The 20,698-nt window shown below is 44.7% G+C and overlaps 1 protein-coding gene across 8 annotated transcripts in view; it reads left to right on the top strand.

The window, feature by feature from the left end:
• The first annotated feature begins 8,332 nt into the window (after positions 1-8,332).
• Positions 8,333-20,698, top strand: part of TBL1XR1 (TBL1X receptor 1) — a 184,114-nt gene continuing 171,748 nt past the window's right edge. Inside the window, exon 1 of one of the 8 annotated variants that reach the window (XM_033211747.1) lies at positions 8,333-9,360. In XM_033211747.1, coding sequence (XP_033067638.1) covers positions 8,419-9,360 — 942 coding nt within the window. In that variant the 5' untranslated portion in view covers positions 8,333-8,418. Of the gene's footprint in view, positions 9,361-9,627; positions 10,141-20,698 lie in introns of those variants that run through there. The other 7 variants (XR_004437201.1, XM_033211741.1, XM_033211742.1 and 4 more) reach the window with 7 other exon arrangements.

The raw sequence follows: 20,698 nt of genomic DNA, 5'->3' as shown, positions 1-20,698 counted from the left end.
CCCAAGGTGACGATATTAAGACTTGGAGCTCTTTTGGGAGCTCTCATGAATGGGATTAGTGCCTTTATAAAAGAGGCATGAGGGAGTTTGTTTGCCCCTTTTATCATGTGAGGACACAGCAGAAAGGTGCCATCTATTAACCAGGAAATAGGCCCTGACTAGACACTGAATCTGCCAGTGTCTTGATCTTTGACCTCACAGCCTCCAGAACTAGAAGAAATAAATTTCTGTTATGTAGAAGTCACCTAGTTTATGTGTTTTGTGATAGCACTCCCAACTGACTAAGACAGCAACTCAGCTCACCCGGGCCAGTAGAATTATTTATTTAAGGCATTAGGATTTTTTTTTTAGCCTTAGGAGAGCATAAAGTCAAAGAGATAAAACAAATCAAACCCATCATCTTACTGTATTTACTTATTTGTTTGTTTATTTGTAAGACAGGGTCTCTCTTCACCCAGGCTGGAGTGTAGTGGCGCAAACATGGCTCACTATAACCCCGACCTCCCGGCTCCAGCGATCCTCCCACCTCAGGCTCCCCAGTAGCTGGGACTACAGGCATGCACCACCACAGCCAGCTAATTTTAGTATTTTTCTGTAGAGATGGGATTTCGCCATGTTGCCCAGGCTGGTCTTGATGCAAGACCTGGGCTCAAGTGATCTGCCCGCCTCGGCCTCTCAAAGTGCTGGGATTACAGGTGTAAGCCACTGTGTATGGCCACTACTGTTTTTATTTATGTTTAGAAATACTTGTGCATATTTGTATTTGGTATTTTAACTATTTGTAATCTTTTACATAATTTGACATTTTGGGATTTCTAACAAGTTATCCTTATGAAACCGGTTTAAAACACCTAAGTGAGAACTAATTTAGATTTGTGATTTTATGTGAAAATATATGAGAATTTTATGAAATCTGTAAACATTTTTGTAATGTTCAAGAGAACTTAATTCATAATATTTTATAATTTATCATATTTATGAGCATTACTTAACTACTTGTGATTCTTTTGTTTGTTGAGCAACTGAAGTATTTTAAAAAGACTGAATACATTAAATGAATTAATGTAGTTTAATAATTCAAGGAAATTTAATTAACCAAATTGCAAACATTCTCTTAAAAAAGAGAGATTTGTATCCTGAATTTCAAAGCTCAAAGGAAAACTAAGTTTTCAAATTTGTAATAAATGAAATGGAATTACTACATATTGTCTTCTTTGCCCACAAAACCTGTCTTCAAGAATACCCTATACTGGCTGGGTGCAGTGGCTCAAACCTGTAATCCCAGCACTTTGGGAGGCCGAGGTTGGTGGATCACCTGAGCTCAGGAGTTCAAGACCAGCCTGGCCCACACGGTGAAACCCTGTTTCTACCAAAAATACAAAAAAATTAGCCGGCCGTGGTGGTGTGTGCCTGTAGTCCCAGCTACTCAGGAGGATGAGGCAGGAGAATCGTTTGAACCCAGAAGGTTGAAGGTGCAGTGACCCGAGATCATGCCACTGTACTCCAGCCTTGGCGACAGAGTGAGACTCTCTCCGCTCCCCCCCCCAACACAGAATACCCTATAACTGGGCCGGGCACGGTGGCTCACACCTGTAATCCCAGCATATTGGGAGGCTGAGGCAGATAGATCACCTGAGGTCAGGAGTTTGAGACCAGCCTGGCCAACATGGTGAAAACTCATCTCTACTAAAAATGCAAAAATTAGCTGGGTGTGGTGGCGGGCACCTGTAATCTCAGCTATTCGGGAGGCTGAGGCAGGAGACTTGCTTGGACCAGAGGGGGCGGAGGTTGCAGTGAACCGAGATTATGCCACTGCACTCCAGCCTGGGCAACAAGAGCGAAACTCCATCTCACAAAAAAAAAAAGAATACCCTATACCTAAATTGCCATGAGGCAAGAGGGGTAGTGATGGTGAGAGGGGTAGGGAGTGAGTGAGACAAAGGTCTTCCTTTTGTAATCAGTAGATGCACTAATAGTATCAAAGCATGCAACAGATGGAATCCAACAGATTGATTGTAACTATGCCTGCATTCAGCAAACATTTTTCTAGATTCTAGCTTAAGATATGTGGGTCATATAAATGTGATTAAGATGTGGTTCTTCTCCTCAAACAGTTTCTCCTTTTTTCCATTTTGCATTTCTCTGCTCTTCTCATTCACTGAAGTACTTTTTAGCAAACACTTGAATTTTCCTGCCTTGATCTGCTTATTTTTATTCATTGGAAAAGCAGATACTACACTTGGCCTTGAGTTCAAATCCTTGTTTTGCCATTTGCAGCATGACCTTAGACAAACCATGTGTTCTTATTACTTCAGTTTCTTCATCATTCAAATAAAGATAATAATATTATTTACCTGTTATGGACTACATGTTTGTGCTTCTCCAGAATTCATATATGGAAACACTAGCCCCAAATGGTATGGTATTAGGAGGTGGGGCCTTCAGAAGGTAATTAGATCACAGCCTACATGATGGGATTAGTAATCTTGTAAGAAGAGACATGAGAGAGCTTGCTTCCTGTCTTTCTGTTTTACACCACTTACACACAGCAAGAAAATGGTCAGCAGCACCCAGGAAGAGGCCCTCACCATAACTTGATCATGCTGGCATTTCGCTATCAGACTTCCCAATTTCCAGAACTGTGAGAAATAAATGTGTGTTTTTTTGTTTTGTTTTTGTTTGTTTGTTTGTTTTGAGACGGAGTTTTGCTCTTGTTGCCCAGGCTAGAGTGCAATGGCGCGATCTCAGCTCACTGCAACCTCCGCCTCCCGGGTTCAAGCAATTCTCCTGCCTCAGCCTCCCACGTAGCTGGGATTACGGGCATGCGCCACCATGCCCAGCTAATTTTTGTATTTTTAGTAGAGATGGGGTTTCGCCATGTTGGCTGGCTGGTCTCAAACTCCTGACCTCAGGTGATCCGTCCGCCTGGGCCTCCCAAAGTGCTGGGATTACAGGTGTGAGCCACTGCGCCCGGTCAAGTGTTTGTTCTTTAAGCCACCGAGTCTATGGTATTTTTGTTACAGCAATCCAAATTGACTGAGGCATTACCTTTTCAGGTTGTTGAGAAAATTAGAGACAATTACATATTAATATGCTTTGAAAAGGGTTGACAACATGCTTAATAAATGGTAGCAAATAACATTATGTGGTGGCTCATGCCTGTAATCCCAGCACTTTGGGAGGCCGAGGCGGGCGGATCACGAGGTCAGGAGATCGAGACCATCCGGGCTAACACGGTGAAACACCATCTTTACTAAAAATACAAAAAATTAGCTAGGCATGGTGGTGGGTGCCTGTAGACCCAGCTACTCGGGAGGCTGAGGGTGGAGAATGGCGGGAACCCGGGAAGCAGAGCTTGCAGTGAGCCAAGATGGTGCCACTGCACTCCAGCCTGGGAGACAGAGCGAGACTCCATCACAAAACAAAACAAAACAAAACAAAACAAAACAAAAGCATTATCTATGGTTTCCATCAATGTCCTTATGGTTAGAAAGTCAGCTTATGCTGACCCATGATTTCATATGTTTAGGCTTTTCACTACATCAAGAGCAGAAGAGCACTGGAAAGAAAACATTTGAGGTAGGAGTCAACTGAGGTGACAGAGAACTCAATGCTTTTTTACTTATATTCACTCTCTAGGTGATTGCATCCAGGTCCATGATTTCAAATATCATTGCTTTACTAATGAGTCTCAAAGTTTTATCTCCTGTTCCAATAGCACCTCTGAACATCTGGCCACCTATTTAACATCATCATGAAGATGTATAATAGGCGCACCAAATGCTAAAACAAAACTCTTGATAGTCGCCTCATAAACTAGGTCTTCTTCTAGCCTTTCCTATCTCAGTAAATGGCAATTCCATTCTTCTACTTGTTTGGTCTAAAATCTTGGAATAATTTTGTTGTTGTTCTTTGTTTTTGAGATGGAGTTTCGCTCTTGTCACGCAGGCTGGAGTGCAATGGCACGATCTTGGCTCATTGCAACCTCTGCCTCCCAGGTTCCCGCCATTCTCTAGCCTCAGCCTCCTGAGTAGCTGGGGTTACAAATGTGTGCCATGACACCTGGCTAATTTTTTTGTATTATTAGTAGAGATGGGGTTTCACCATGTTGACCAGGCTGGTCTCGAACTCCTGACCTCAGGTGATCCACCTGCCTTAGCCTCCCAAAGTGCTGGGATTGTGTGAGCCACTGTGCAGGGTCCCCACTTAAGCTTTTTAAAGTGTTGGGATTACAGGCGTCAGCCACCACACCCAGCCTCAGTTGGTCCTTTAAAATGAAAGGTGGTTCAAGTCACTTCTTTGCTCAAAGACTCCCAGTGGCTTTCTATGACTTGAGAAGAAAAAGGTATCTTACTTCAGAATGCCAGTCACATAAGATAATACACTTTTATCTTGTTTAAGCCATATATATATATATATATATATATATATATATATATATATTTACAGCGGTCAAACAATAGCCTAATACAGACATATTTTTTGAAAGTCTGTTTGTGCTCCCAACCCTCACCCAATGTGGGACTGGAATGTAAGCCTTATGAAGAGTAGGGGCTGTTTTTGGTTCACTGAAACAGTGCCTGGCACACTACACATTCAATCAACACTGAATGAATGAGGAGCAAAACCATCAACATAATACTAGGCCTTGAGTGCTTCCCTGAGGAAGTATGTGGCTGGTCAGTATAAGTAAGTGATTATACAGTAACATGCTGTGTGTGTGGTTGGTTTTCTGTTTTGACTGAATCACAATCGCAGGATACAACCTGCTATTTTCATTATCTGAGAGGCATAAATACTTGTAAGATAGTTGTATGTTTCTTTTGTAATTTAAATGAAGACTCAAGTAAAGTTTATTGTTGTCATAGAAGCATGGAAAACTGTGACAAGGTTCACACTGACGAGGACAGGTCACAAGCAACATGCTATGCATTGAAGGAGAAAAGCAGCTTGTGTACTGAGGTCTCGAGATGTGTGGTTGGCATGTGCCTCATTTCGGAAGAACCACAAAGAATTGCACAAGGTAAGTCAAAATGAAACGGAAACATCACAGGGTATCAGCAAGACGCCTGGGGGTAAACGCTACAGATGTAAAGCCACTGAATTCCAGGGTGAGTCAAGAATATAAAATGAGTTATAGCACTAGGAGAATATTTTGGGTATCAAATGTCTTTTTTATACAGTTTGTTTTAAATACTTTATGTAGATGAGTTAATGTAAACAATTTGAAACATCATGATGATTTAAAAATACATATAGTAATGAGACCCTGTAGTCCTGGGATTGAACCAGCTTAACTTTAAAATGTTTCATGTCTTGAGTGATGAAAGCTGCAAAGGTGTAGGCTATCTTGCCATGCCACACTCCTTTGGGAAAATATTACTGAAAAAAAACAAGTCAGGATTTGTTTAGCCATTTTATAATACATATGTAACTTCTGATAACAGTTACTGGTATGAAATTTCTCTTCATTGAGTAATTAGCTAGAAAGTTCAAGAGATAACTTTTTTTTTTTTTTTTTGAGTCAGAGTCTCGCTCTGTCTCCCAGGCTGGAGTGCAGTGGCACGATCTCGGTTCACTGCAACCTCCCCCTCCAGGGTTCAAGTGATTCTCCTGCCTCAGCCTCCCAAGTAGCTGGGATTATAGGCACCTGCCACCATGCCCGACTAACATTTTGCATTTTTGGTACAGACAAGGTTTCATCATGTTGGCCAGGCTGGTCTTGAACTCCTGACCTCAAGTGATCCACCGGCCTCAGCCTCCCAAAGTGCTAGGATTACAGGTGTGAGCCACGGCACCCAGTAGAGAACTTCTTAATGTGTTCCTTTGCTTTGCAATTTGTTAGTAACACAGTAATCTCTCCTTTCTAGAAATACATTAACATTTAATTCAAAGTGTAATGGGAGTTTTAGATTAGGACACAGTATTGAATATTAGTAACAACAGTTCCTTCTTTGTCCTTTCCTCACCCAGTGAGTCTGATCATTGCTTGTATTTTGGTGCAGCCCTGATCCTTTATGCTGGATATGTTGGGACAGCTAGAGGGTGATGGGACAATACATGTGACCGCTGAGTGATGGTTTCTCTGAGTATTTAATGTTGAAGCCACACTGCTGTTTCAGATAGTTTCCAGAATATAAAATCAAAGGGATCAAAATATGATGTGATTTAAAACCCCCTTTGCTGGAGGAATCAAGGCCTTTCTACATTTGGGTGCCCCCATTTTTTTTGTTTGTTTAAAAGCACTCCAGGTCTCCAGGCAAGGTGGCTCACACCTGCAATCCCAACACTGGGAGGCTGAGGCGGGTAGATCACCTGAGGTTAGGAGTTTGAGACCAGCCTGACCAACATGGAGAAACCCCATCTCTGCTAAAAATACAAAATTAGCCGGGCGTGGTGGCACACGCCTGTAATCCCAACTACTTGGGAGGCTGAGGCAGGAGAATCACTTGAACCCGGGAGGCGGAGGTTGCAGTGAGCCGAGATTCCGCCATTGCACTCCAACCTGGGCGACAAGAGCGAAACGCCGTCTCAAAAAAAAAAAAGTACTCCTGCTCTCTCTTCAATTAGCATGATCCAACAGTGGTGAGTAAAGTACATTTTACTGCAATGAATTTATAAGTCCCCAGACTCGATGATCTGCATGATACTCAAATGCAGTCATTTATGCACAGAAATGTCTTGTAAACTACAGGGATATAAACAAATGCATGGATTATTATCATTGTTAGGAGGCTCAACTAACGCTGAACAACTTTAGGAGGCAGCTTGGTGTAGGGTATAAGAACTTCAGGCTGGAAGGCCTGATCCTATGAACCTGAAGGAGGGTGTCTCCTCCCTTGTGGAATAAGGGATAGAGGTCATTTAGGGGAAGGAGAAAGCGTGGGGTAGGCAGCTTTGAATATGACTCTTAAGAACTGGTATGGTTGAGAAGTCCTCATTCACTAAAAGTGGGGTTTGATTTTACGGTCACTGCTGTACGGAGAAGACCCACCCATGGTGGCACAATATGAAACTTAAAAAATAATCTAAGCCAATAGATATGTTTCACTGAGTGGCTCCACCGAGATAGTTTATTTACTGAAGACAGGGTATGTTTAGTGATATCTATGACATTAATCAACTCAAAAAAAAAAAGGAAGATACTATACTCTTTTCAATTCTGAAATAAAGTCTTCTGAAAGGTGTTAGTTCTGAGGTAAACAAGCCTCAGCTTTAGAATCCTATTGAAATGCAAAACTTGCTTTGTGCGGTTTCCCTGTACACTCTGCATAGTGTTTTGGAAACCTGCAGTTATCTAAATTCCCATCGGGTGACATTGTTTAATCCAACATTCCCACTTTCATACATGAAAATAGCTCTAAGGCCACACCACTGATATGCTTTGAACTCTCTTTCAGGTGGTTGGAAGGGAGTTTCCAATCCCACTCCCTTTCCTCTGATGGTTTTCCTGCTCCCTGCCCCACTAGGTCATTCAGGAAAGGCCTCTGGCAGCTCCCCCAAGCAAGGGCTCCCGGGGGAAAGAGACATTGACCTTAGCCAAGAAACCACCTGTCTAATCACTGAACTTTTTAGGCCACCAGGAGTCCACACTGGTGCAAGTTACAAGTTGTGTGTGTGTGTGTGTGTCGCAAAACTTTAGGCTTCTGATACTGAGAGGAAATGATGGTTGCTTTAAAGTGATCGCTACATCTATTTTCAAATATTGTGATGAGAGCAGGAAAACAGTACCCTTCACCTTTAAGAAAAAGCTGCAAATATTATTTTGCTTTGAAGGCAGTAATAACCGAAATAACAAAAAGGTTTCAAGTCGTTTCTTAATTAAAAGGGTGGCTGCTTCTCCAGTCCTGAGCTTATACAGAGCTCTAAGAAGCGCCCCACCCCATCTTTCTGAAAGTCTTAGAAAGATTACCACCCCATTTACTTTAAAACCTGAGGTGCCTCCCTTCTTTAAAAACGACCCCCCTCAATCATACTGCCCACACTATCACTCATCAAAGGTACACTTTATAAACCGCCTTGCTGTGCTTCACACATGCAAAAAGTATACAAAGTGGATACACTTCTACTGTGGATGCCACTGTGGAGGTATATGTTTAGTAAACATTTAGTTATATTATTTTATTTTTGTGAAATAAGAACTGATCGACCAAACCTTTCAAACAGACCCACCAGATGATAAATACCACCATATGCTTGATTCACAGTACATTTAGGCATAAACACTTCAATTACAGCTTTGTGTTTAGTATCAATAATCTTCTTGTGTGCACGTTTTCTCTCCAGATCCCGTGGTCTGGATCACATTTTGAAAGTCGCTTAATACAGATAAAGCACCTTTCCAGGTACGCTTCCGAGAACCATATGTAATTACGTACACAAAGGTGTGCACAGAGATTTTCACAAACAAATGTCCATATGATGCCGCGCCGCGCTCCCGCACATGCCCGCCGCGTGTGCGCCCAGCCCCCAGCGCCGCCGGGCCGCCCCCCGGACACGCGGAAGCCCGCGGCCTCCTTGGGAAACTTCGCCAGCGGCTCCACCCCGGCCACCGCGCGGGCCTCCCCGCCCCCACCCGTCTCGGGCGCAGCGGCCCACAACCGAGCACACTCAGGCCGGCCCGCGGCGGTGGGGGCGGGGCGGGCGGCCCGGGGCCCCGAGGCGCCTTCGAGTGCCCGCGGGGCTCGCCTGATTTTTAAAAAGAATGCGCCGCACAGCCCAGCCCCCAGCGCCGCCGGAGCGGGCCGGGAGGGAGAGGAACGCGGCCGCTTGAGCCCCCCCTCCCCCCCGCCGCGCCGCCGCCGCCGCCGCCTCCCCGCGTCCGCGGCGCCCCTCCCCCGCTGGCCCCTCCCCCGCGCGCCCGCCCGCCCGGCGCAGGCCGCTCGGGTTTGTTTTGCTGCGCGGCCGCCGCCGCCGCGGGCCTCGCGAGCTCATTTGTGCCTGGCTGGTCCCCATTCCTCTCTCCCCAGTGTTGAGTGTCTGAGCCGTTGGCTGCTCCGAACCGTTTGGCTCTTTCCCTTAGTAACAGCTTTTACCTTCTGCCTCAATTCCTCTCCCCGCTCGCGCCCTTCCCCCGCGCGCCGCCTCCCCCCGCCGCCGGCCGCGTGCGCCCCCGCCCCTCCCCCAGCGGCGGGAGCACCTCCGCTCGCCACCTGGGGACCCGCGCCGCGCTCCCCGCCCCCGCCCTCCCGGCGCCCATCCCCCGCGCCCTCCGCTCGCTGGGGTTATAATTGCCTCTCACCCCCCGGAGGGGTTATTTTGGGGGTGGTTGGAGGCGGTGGCGGCGGCGGCGAGGAGGGGAATTTCCTAGTGCCTCCATTCCCGGGAGGGGGGAGCGGCGTTGGAGGCCACCGTTTCCAGGTAAGCGCTGGGGGCCGGACCCCGGAGTGGGGGCGGTCGCGGGCCTGGGCGGGGGGCGCGGGCCAGAGGCGGCCGGGGGCGCTGGGCCGCGGGGGATGGGCGCGAGTGGAACATGCATTTTTCAACTTGGCCCTTGGGGGAACTGGGCTTGCGTGGGGGGAGGGAAGGCAGGGAGGGCACTTGGGGCGCCCCCATCCCCCCGTTTTCCTCTCTCAGGGTTCTTTGAAATGCTCACGTGCCTGCCCACCCCCTACCCTTTCCTCGTCTCGGGGGATCCTCACCCTAATTATGTTGTCCCCGAAAATGTGCACCTCGGCCTTCTCCCCCTCTTCCTCCCTTCGTGCATTTACACCCCCTTTTTGTGCGTGTGTGTATGAGGGGGGGAGGCTTTCAGGAAAGGATTTGCAGCAAATTGAATCAAGGAGCCATCATGAGGCCGACTCCTTTATAGCCTATTTTTAGCAGAGGAGAAGGAGCTTTTCGGTGTATGCTATTTTGTGAAACCTCGGGCGGCAATGGAAATCTCCCCTCCCCGGGCGCGTCCCCAGCCCGGGCGCGGCGACCCCGGCCGGCGTGCTAGGGGCTGCGGGCGGCTGTTGGGGCCGCGCGTCCGGGGCGGGGGCGCCGGCCGGGGGAGGGGCGCGCGGCAGCCGGGCCTTGCTCCGGGACGTGTTTATTTGTAACTTAGTGCTTTTTATCGTCTTAAGGAGGTATTTGGTGGAGATTCTTTGAAGTTGGGTTCAGGAGTGTAGAATTGGCAAAGTTATTGCCAGCTTCCTGGTAAGTTTTGGGTGGCACAGAGTCACGTTATTTTCTGACAGTGTAAAGGCCACGTTGTGAGGGTGGTTTCTCGGTTACTTCCTCTTTGCAACCGATTTAATTTTTTGAACAGAAGCAGACTTTTATTTAAGTGGAATATTAATCTTAAATGGCAGCTCGAGGGAAGCCATCCATGCGTTAACGTGTTCAGTATTTTTGGAAGTTCTTAATTTGCTGAAACAGGCATCACTTCGCAGTGGTAACCGGGATTAAATTTAGGTTGTGAAAATGGTGTGTTTCATGTAAAATTTGGGTTGTGGCTTTCAAAAAATGCTCTCTTTGTTGGATTGTCTAAGTGTCTCTAAGATAATTTGGTGATTACAAATGAGAAATGTTGGAAACTAGTTAGAAATTAGTTGTTCTCAATGTCTGGAGTTTACTTAAAATCTTGGACTGTGCAGGCACCGAGGGTGAAGAGTTTTAGTACCTATGTGATTTACAGTTGACTTAGGAAAGTTTACTGTTCACTTTCTTGTTTTCCAAGCAGAAACCGTATGCTGATCTAAACAAGCTTGTTAATAAAATGTAGTGGGTGAAAATGACAGGTTATTTTTAGTCTGAATTTTAAGACTTAATGGTTTCTCCACCCCCCACCTCATGTAATTAAGTGATACTTCTTCCCCCTCCTTTTTTTCCTAAAGGCTCCTTCTCCAGTTTGGATAATAATAAAGCCCTCGTGGTGTCTTCATCCACTTACCTGAAACAACTTGGAATAAATAATTTCGATTACACGTTGAAGATAACAATGAGTGACTGTTTGGGTTTTCCAGTGTGATTCATTTTCATTTTTGTTAAAATGAAATGCTACATTGATGTATTTTAGTAATGCTGACTTCCTGGGATTGTATTTTAATACACCATTTTAATAAGTTTATAGTCTGAGGCACCTTTGTCTCCCCGAAAACATGGTGTGTGTTGGGTGGTGTCATGGGAGTTGATGGCAAGCTTCCCAAATTGTTGAGAGTTCTAGAAATAGTTAGCATTTACCTGTGGGGGAGGGGCTGCAGGAAGAAACTATGCCTGAGAGCAGTTAGGCGTGTGATGTGTGATTAGGCTTCTTGCTCTTAAATCCAGGATTTCTTGTTTGGAATATTTTTTTTTCAGCCCTATCCTGCGCTGCGATGTACGTAATCACAATCATTAAATTCATAAGTAACTATTTTTTGACGTTTGAGTTGTTAGAATCAGACCTGCAGTACAAAAAAAAAAATACTGAACTGTATGTGGGATGAAAACTACGTGCCTGGGAAAAGTTTTTCCTAGTGTTAAGGAACTCAATAAAGTGACATGTTAATGGCATAAAAATTGTTGCAAAGCTCACCGTCAGTTTATAAGACATTTTTCTTTTAACATATGCCAGCTTTAGGTATTAATGTGGGAGACACTGGTGGTAAATGGAGTGGCCCCTTGCAGAGATGATATTTTTGCATTGGTTGCTTCGAAGAAGTGTTAAGCATTTTAATACGTATGTCCAAGAATCTTTTTGATATTTGTATTCTCGACACCTAATTAAAGGTTTTGCATGATTGTCATGACACCAGTCTCCCGAAAGAACTAGAGGTAACTGCTTCCTGTGTTCTAGGAGCCTTTCAAGCTAACATGTAGAAAGGGCAGAAGATAATACGAACATAGGGGTTACTGATGAAATATATTAATAGACCTTTTGAACATCAACCTGTTGATTAAATCCATCAGTGCAGTATACATACAACCTTGTCAGAGGAGTAGGTGACAAAGGAATCTCCCTTGTTTGTACAATTTGTAGCAGTACTGTTACAAAGAATTTCTGACTTGACACATTTTGATGAAGTTGGTTGAAATAGTTTGTTGGATTCGTTCAATTTTGGTGTCATTTATATAAAAAGAATAGAGAAGAATGAATGGTAGGAAGTCAGGGGAGAGGTATGGCAGAAACATTGGCATTGCTAGGACTAGAACTTGTATTTTTCTAGTGCATGTGAATTGGACTCATTTCACAACATTTACAGTATAAGTCACTGAAATGCAAAAAAGGAAAGCAGCTAACATGAGACATTTATACTTTATGCTCAGACATTCTGGTAGTAGAGGAGGGCTAGGACCCTAGAGCTGTGTAGTAAAGAATTGTTGAGTATTGTTCAGTTTAGGTACCACCAAGGTTAGGTATCTCCTGCTCTGCCACCAATAGAAACCTGAAGTTAAAAAGAAAGGACTCTGTGAGAGAGCTGATACTGGAGAGATCTGGCTGTTTACCCCTCTGGGATTGGATTCGGTAAGAGTGCAATTAATTGCCCTGTTACCATAGAGCCAGAGGAGAGGGACTAGGTGCTCGGGGCTATGCTCTAGGAGGTGTGAGGTGCTTTCTGTGCCGTTTATAACCCAGGCTGATCCTATAAGATAGATAGTGTTGGGCTTTTTTTGTGGATGATGAAACAGAGGTGCAAAGAAGTTAATTCACTTGTTCAAGGCCACAAAATGATTAAATGAACACTAGGATTCAAACCTGGGTCTGTCTTAGATGACTGAATCTGCGGAATTTTTCCCAGCTGTTTCGTTAGTCTTGATCTGTGTAGATATCCTTCCAAAACCTTGTGTTTCTAATCAAGTTTATGATCTATAGTTGAGCATCTGTACTAACTGGGTCAGGTGATTGCATGGTTAAATGAAATTCATAGAACTCATATCATTGTGTTGAACTCCCTAGCACTATTTAATAAGATGCGGTCCTGCTGGGCACGGTGGCTCACGCCTGTAATCCCAGCACTTTGGAAGGCTGAGGCGGGCGGATCACGAGGTCAAGAGATCGAGACCATCTTGGCCAACATGGTGAAACCCCGTCTTCTACGTCTCTACTAAAAATACAAAAATTAGCCGGGCATGGTGGTGGGTGCCATTAGTCCCAGCTACTCGGGAGCCTGAGGTGGGAGAATCGCTTGAACCTGGGAAGTGGAGGTTGCAGTGAGCCAAGATCATGCCATTGCACTCCACCCTGGGCGATAGAGGGAGACACCCTCTCAAAAACAAAAAACTAGTGTAGGAAAAATCATTGAAGTCTTTGTGTTGTAGCATAGTGGTTACAGGGAGTTCAAACTCAGGCTCTATCCCTTACTAGCTGTGATGTTGGGGTAGTAGCTCCTCATGCGTTTTATTTATTTTTTAAATTTTTATTTTATTTTATATTTTTGAGATGGAGTTTCACTCTGTTGCCCAGGCTGGAGTGCAGTGGTGCGATCTTGGCTCATTGCAGCCTCCACCTCCTGAGTTCAGGTAATTCTCCTGCCTCAGCCTCCCGAGTAGCTGGGATTACAGGTGTCCGCCACCACTCCTGGCTAATTTTTGTATTTTTAGTAGAGGTGGAGTTTCACCATGTTGGCCAGGCTGGTCTCGAACTGCTGACCTTAGGTAATCTGCCCGCCTCGGCCTCCCAAAGTGCTGGGATTACAGGCATGAGCCACCGCGCCCGGCTTTCATGTGTTTTAGTTTCTTCATCTGTGTAAGGGGACAGTCAACTTCATAGAGTTGAGAAGGTTGAGTTAATATGTGTGAGGTACTTAGACCGGTGGTTGACATTCTAAGAACAATGGTTGACATTCTGAGTATCCTGTAAGTTTAAGTTGCTCCTAATAGGTTTGATTTTTGAAGTTCGTTTCTTTGTATTACATTATATTTACTTGTTATTTATTTTAGTAGGGGCATAATGTCACAGGAAGGATTTGATAGCTCCATTTCCTGAGTAACCTATTTGAAGTAAACTTAGTTTTTTTACTCTTAAAGTTGTGGTTTAAGACTCACATATACTATGAATAATTTACGTGATTGGTGTAGGTACAGTGGTGGATCTTTTGCATGCCTTTGTTGCTATTCTGTCATCTGGGATGGACTTCTTAAACCTACTTGCACCATTTGAAACATTTTTCAACTTTTTTTTTTTTTTTGAGACAAAGTCTCGCTTTGTTGCCCAGGCTGGAGTGCAATGGCGCCATCTCCTCTCACTGCAACCTCCGCCTCCTTGGTTCAAGCGATTCTCCTGCCTCTGCCTCTTGAGTAGCTGGGATTATAGGTGCGCACCACCACGCCCAGCTAATTTTTGTACTTTTAGTAGAGACGGGGTTTCACCATGTGGTCTCCATCTCTTGACCTTGTGATCCGCCCGCTTTGCCTCCCAAAGTGCTGGATTATAGGCGTGAGCCACCGCACCCAGCTTCAACTCTTTTTTTTTTTTTTTTTTGAGACAGTCTGGCCCTGTCGCCCAAGCTGGAGTGCAATGGCGCGATCTTGGCTCACTGCAACCTCCACCTCCTGGGTTCAAGCGATTCCCCTGCCTCAGCCTCCCAGGTAGCTGGGATTATAGGTGTCCGCCACCATGCCTGGCTAATTTCTTGTATCTTTAGTAGAGATAGGGTTTCACCATGTTGGCCTGGCTGATCTTGAACTCCTGACCTCGTGATCCACCTGCCTCGGCCTTCCAAAGTGCTGGGATTACAGTCGTGAGCCACCATGCCAGGCAAACTCTTTAAATAAAAAGGGAACTCTTTCAAGGCTTGGGTCCTGCAGAACCTAGGGTTTGCCTTTTAGGCTGTAGTGATTACTTTGAGTAGGTGGTTTTATTTTATTTTTCCTGACCTTTTTCCTGTGTATTCTTTTCCATATTGTCAGCTGCTGTCAAGATAGTTGTCCTTGGAAGTTCTGTTCCTCTATGAGCCTTGTCTTATGTTCACTTCCCATTTTTAACCATACTTAATTTAGCACTACTGTTTACTAACCGTCAAAGTTCTATGTATCAGGACTACACAGGTGCTTTGACAAGTACTGTGACGGTCTGAGTGCTGATGCCCTGAATTTAACAGTGAGAAAATTGAGGCTTAGGTAGTGGGGGACAGAGCAGGAATTTAGTCCCAGTTTGTGTGAATTCTAGGCCAGTGTTGTTACCTAGCAGTCTGTCTTCTCAATGAATGAATGGTTGTAGGTCTGGATTATTAAGTTTTTATTTGGTTGCCCTGAGCAACCTTTCTTATTCATTTTACTTCTGTAACTACTGACAGTGTAATTTATTTAAAGTTCTGGTTTCATCTTGTCAGTTCCCCTGCTGGAGAACCCATAATGGATTCTCTTTGCCAACTGGGCTGAATTTATATGCTTCAGTCTGGCTTTTAAGAATAAGGTTCCATTCTACCTATTCAGCTTTATTTCCCACTCTTCCCCAACTGGAATTCTTGCCGGCCTCTCAAATACTGTAGTTTTTGCCGTAGTTACTACTTTGCTTTTGTGCATGCTGTTCTTCCCTTTGTCCTTCTTACAGCCTAGTTTCAGTCCCCCTTCTTCCGTGAATCCTTTTCTGGCCATCCTGACTCAGGATATTTCTTCTCTGAGATTCCATTGCATTTAATGAAGATCACAAATCCCATAACTGTTTATTTTTTTGTTGCCCCAACTACAATGTTACGTTTCTTGAAGGAATGGACCTTTTTCCTTCTAGCATTTGGCAGAGTTCTTAATACCATTTTCATGTTAAAATGGATTATGAGGGCCTGTGTTAAAATGGGAGCAGCGACAGCCCTCTTCCGATGTCATGTGGCAGCATCTTCTTTTTGAGTTAGACCTTAAAGATTTAGGTATACTATAGTCACATTTAACGGTTCATTTGAATTTAATGCTGCCAGAGTTGCAAAGGAAGAAAAACTTGTTAGTTCTTAGAGTTAGATGAACATGGATGGTTTTGGCTGGGCACGGTGGCTCACGCCTGTAATCCCTGCACTTTGGGAGGCCCAGGCGAGTGGATCACCTGAGGTCAGGAGTTTGAGACCAGCCTGGCTAACACAAAACACGTCTCGGCCGGGTGCGGTGGCTCACGCCTGTAATCCCAGCACTTTGGGAGGCGGAGGCGGGTGGATCACCTGAGGTCAGGAGTTTGAGACCAGCCTGATCAACATGGAGAAACCCCATCTCTATGAAAAATACAAAATTAGCCAGACGTGGTGGCACATACCTTTAATTCCAGCTACTCAGGAGGCTGAGGCAGGAGAATTTCTTGAACCCAGGAGGCAGAGGTTGCAGTGAGCCGAGATCGTGCAATTGCACTCTAGCCTGGGCAACAAGAGCAAAACTCTGTCTCAAAAAAGCAACTACAACAACAACAACAAAACACATCTCTACTAAAAATACAAAAAATTAGCTGGGAGTGGTGGCGCATGCCTGTCATCCCAGCTACTCAGGAGGCTGAGGCAGGAGACTCACTTGAACCTGGGAGGCAGAAGTTGCAGTGAGCTGAGGTTGTGCCACTGCACTCCAGCCTGGGCAACAAGAACAAAAACATGGTCTCAAAAAAAAAAAAAAAAAGGAAAATGGATGGTTTTGCCCTTTTAATTCTGGAATAGTAGCCACAGGATTGGGGGAAAACCTAGTCTAGTTAGGAATTGTATCACAGTAAGTTGACTTTATCTGGTTATATATGTGTCAGGTATAATGATGCTTAAGATTTTGTACTTTTTTTTTTTTTTGAGACAGAATTTCACTCTTGTTGCCCAGGTTGGAGCACAAGGGTACATCATCCTTGGCTCACCGAAACCTCCGCCTCCCAGGTTTAAGCGATTCTCCTGCCTCAGCCTCCTGAGTAGCTGGGATTACAGGCATCTGCTTACACGCCCAGCTAGGACTTTATTTTCTTAATCTGTTAGATTTTTTTCCTCCTTATTTCCTCAGTAGTGTACCTAAGTTAAGATAGTGTTTTTAGATCTCACTGTTTTACAGCATTCTGACCGCACTGGAGTTTCATTTGAACCATTACTATTAATTTATTAACATTTAGTATAGGGTATATGTATTATACAATGTAAATGAGTTTAATTTACCAAAAGAATGTTTCTTTTTTTTTTTTTTTTTTTTTTGAGATGGAGTCTCGCTCTGCCGCCCAGGCTGGAGTGCTGTGGCCAGATCTCAGCTCACTGCAAGCTCCGCCTCCCGGGTTCACGCCATTCTCCTGCCTCAGCCTCCTGAGTAGCTGGGAGGGACTACAGGCGCCCGCCACCTGGCCCGGCTAATTTTTTTGTATTTTTTAGTAGAGACGGGGTTTCACCGTGTTAGCCAGGATGGTCTCGATCTCCTGACCTCGTGATCCGCCCGTCTCGGCTTCCCAAAGTGCTGGGATTACAGGCTTGAGCCACCGCGCCCGGCCAAAAGAATGTTTCTTAACCATCTCCCTTCAGTAAGTTTTTATGGTAAGACTGTGCTGTATTAGTTCCAGCCAACCAGGGTAATTGACTATAAAGGCAACTAATTTGGTGTTACATTCTTTTGAAGTTTTAATTTTTTTTTTATTTTTTTTATTTTGAGATGAAGTCTTGCTCTGTCGCCCAAGCTGAATGCGATCTCGGCTCACTGCAGTCTCCGCCCCCCGGATTCAAGCAGTTCTCCTGCCTCAGCCTCCCAAATAGCAGGGATTACAGGTGCCAGCCACCATGCCTGGCTAATTTTTTTGTATTTTTAGTATAGATAGGGTTTCATTATGTTGACCAGGCTGGTCTCCAACCCCTGACCTGGTGATGCACCCACCTCGGCCTCCTCAAGTGCTGGGATTACAGGCGTGAGCCACCGCACCTGGCCAAAATTTGTAATATTTATGTATGGAATGTAAGCTTTTCAGCATGATTTTCAATCAAACAAAATGAGTTAGATTGAAAGCTCTGCTTTCTGAGAGCTTACTGGAAGGGTCACGCTGAAAGGTTAATACATTTTAGTAAACAGAGTACCCAGATTCAGGAGATTTATATGAAATGAATAGGTTTGAGGGATGAGGGGGGAGGAATACCTGTTGAACATTTAAACTGGGAAGCTTGCCACCTGTTTTCCCCTTTATCGAAGGTTTCAGGAGGTAGAATTTAAAAACAGAAAAGGGGGACAAGAGTCAGAGATGGTCATACCAGTATCTTAATAGAGTAATTTCTTTTTTTTTTTTTGAGACTGAGTCTCGCTCTGTCGCCCGGGCTGGAATGCAGTGGCCAGATCTCAGCTCACCGCAAGCTCCGCCTCCCGGGTTTATGCCATTCTTCTGCCTCAGCCTCCCGAGTAGCTGGGACTACAGGCGCCCGCCACCTCGCCCGGCTAGTTTTTTGTATTTTTTTTAGTAGAGACGGGGTTTCACCGTGTTAGCCAGGATGGTCTCGATCTCCTGACCTCGTGATCCGCCCATCTTGGCCTCCCAAAGTGCTGGGATTACAGGCTTGAGCCACTGCGCCCGGCCATTTCTTTTTTTTTTGATGGAGGTTTGCTCTTGTTTCCCAGGCTGGAGTACAGTGGTGCAATTTTGGCTCACTGCAATCTCTGCCTTCCAGATTCAAGCAGTTCTCCTGCCTCAGCCTCCCGAGTAGCTGGGATTACAGGCATGTGCCACCATGTCCACCTAATTTTGTATTTTTAGTAGAGATGGAATTTCGCCACGTTGGCCAGGATGATTTGAACCTCTGACCTCAGGTGATCCACCTGCCTTGGCCTCCCAAAGTGCTGGTGGGATTACAGGCGTGAGCCACTGTGCCCGACCAGTAATTCTTTTTTATATGAAATTGTACTCTGAGCTGGGTGCGGTGGCTCACGCCTGTAATCCCAGCACTTTGGGAGGCTGAGGTGGGCGAATCATGAGGTCAGGAGGAGTTTGGGACCAGCCTGACCAACATGGTGAAACCCCATCTCTACTAAAAATACAAAAATTAGCCGGGCATGGTGGCTCGTGCCTGTAATCCCAAATACTCAGCAGGCTGTGGCAGGAGAATACCCTGAACCCAGGAGGTGGAGGTGGCCGTGAGCCGAGATCGTGCCACTGCATTCCTGCCTGGGCAATAAAGCATGAGACTCCCATCTGACACACAAAAAACGGAAATTGTACTCTGGAGTTTCAAGCTTTTTTTTTTTTAAGTGTTTAAAATTTTTGATTACCTTAAAATGGTGGATTTTTTTTTTTTAACTTTTTTTTTTTTTTGAGACGGAGTCTCGCTCTGTCGCCCAGGCTGGAGTGCAGTGGCCGGATCTCAGCTCACTGCAAGCTCCGCTGCCCGGGTTCACGCCATTCTCCTGCCTCAGCCTCCCAAGTAGCTGGGACTATAGGCGCCCACCAGCCTCGCCCGGCTAGTTTTTTGTATTTTTAGTAGAGACGGGGTTTCACCGTGTTAGCCAGGATGGTCTCGATCTCCTGACCTTGTGATCCGCCCATCTCGGCCTCCCAAAGTGCTGGGATTACAGGCTTGAGCCACCGCGCCCGGCCTTTTTTTTAACTTTTTAACAAACTAGATATCAGTCTATTTGAGATCTTCGGTATTTTGTCTGAGATCGGATATGGAATCAATAAGTGCTTTTTTTCCTGATACCTTTTGTGTTTCTCTTTTCATTGTGTCTTTTTCAGCATAGTGGAGAGCAGGACATTGTAAAGAGACAATCAATGACTCAGTTTTTGAGTGGATGCTTTTGTTTTTTGTTCTTAGTTTGCATCTGCTTGAATGGGGTAGCATTTTAACATGGGTCTAATATTAAGCAAACAAGTAGTTTTAAACCAATTCTTTGTAAATGAGTAAATCTAGCTTCTATAAATGTGTATTAAGATGATCAGATGAAATGTTACCTGAAGTTCTCTTATTTGTGCAAATACTTGAATGAGTATACTCGATACTTCAGTTTCTTTGTTAAGATTCTAGGATTCTTTTTTTTTTTTTTTTGAGATAGAGTCTTTCTCTGTTGTCCAGGCTGGAGTGCAATAGCACAATCTTGGCTCACTGCAACCTCTGCCTCCCGGGTTCAAGCGATTCTCCCTGCCTCAGTCTCCTGAGCAGCTGGGATTACAGGTGCCCGCCACCACACCTGGCTAATTTTTGTATTTTTAGTAGAGATAGGGTTTTGCCATGTTGGCCAGGCTGGTCTCTAACTCCTGACTTTTTAAGTGATCTGCCAGCCTCAGCCTCCCAAAGTGCTGGGATCACAGGCGCGAGCCACCGTGCCTGGCCAGGATTTCAATTTCATGAGTTTTAGGGGGATCTACATGGAAAACTTTTTTTTAGAATATTTAAGTACTAAAAATCTACAACCTTTCATAGAATAATAGTCTGGAAAGTATCTGACATGAGCATAAGCAAACACCTTGCCAGATGGGGTATAGTAATAGCGTATTTTGGTAGTTACCTTCAACTGTGAATAGAACACAGTTTACAGGTTAGGGAGAGGTGTTTTATTCTTTTCCTTTAATTTGAACAGGCTAATTGGGAAGAGTATACACTAATCTTGTTGTTACATTTTTGTTTAGTGGCTATCATATGTCATTAAACTCACAGTATAAGGCAATTGACTCATCTGCTTTGGGTTTCTGAAATAAGGTAATGAGAATAGATAATGAATTTCTTTATCCTTTTTTCCCTTTTCTTGCAATTACCTTTTTATGGGGTAGAACTTATTAAAAATAAGGATTTTAGGATACTATTTATAGCTGTGGCAGTGTTCCTTGGTATTCATTCATATGAAAATGTAATATGATACGTGCTTAAGATTATTCCCCTAGTAAAATGAT

This window comes from Trachypithecus francoisi, unplaced genomic scaffold (assembly GCF_009764315.1).
Source record: "Trachypithecus francoisi isolate TF-2019V2 unplaced genomic scaffold, Tfra_2.0 Lachesis_group0, whole genome shotgun sequence".
Taxonomy (NCBI): domain Eukaryota; kingdom Metazoa; phylum Chordata; class Mammalia; order Primates; family Cercopithecidae; genus Trachypithecus; species Trachypithecus francoisi.
The sequence above is the reverse complement of the archived record's forward strand: the minus strand, read 5'-3'. Positions and strand labels throughout refer to the sequence as shown.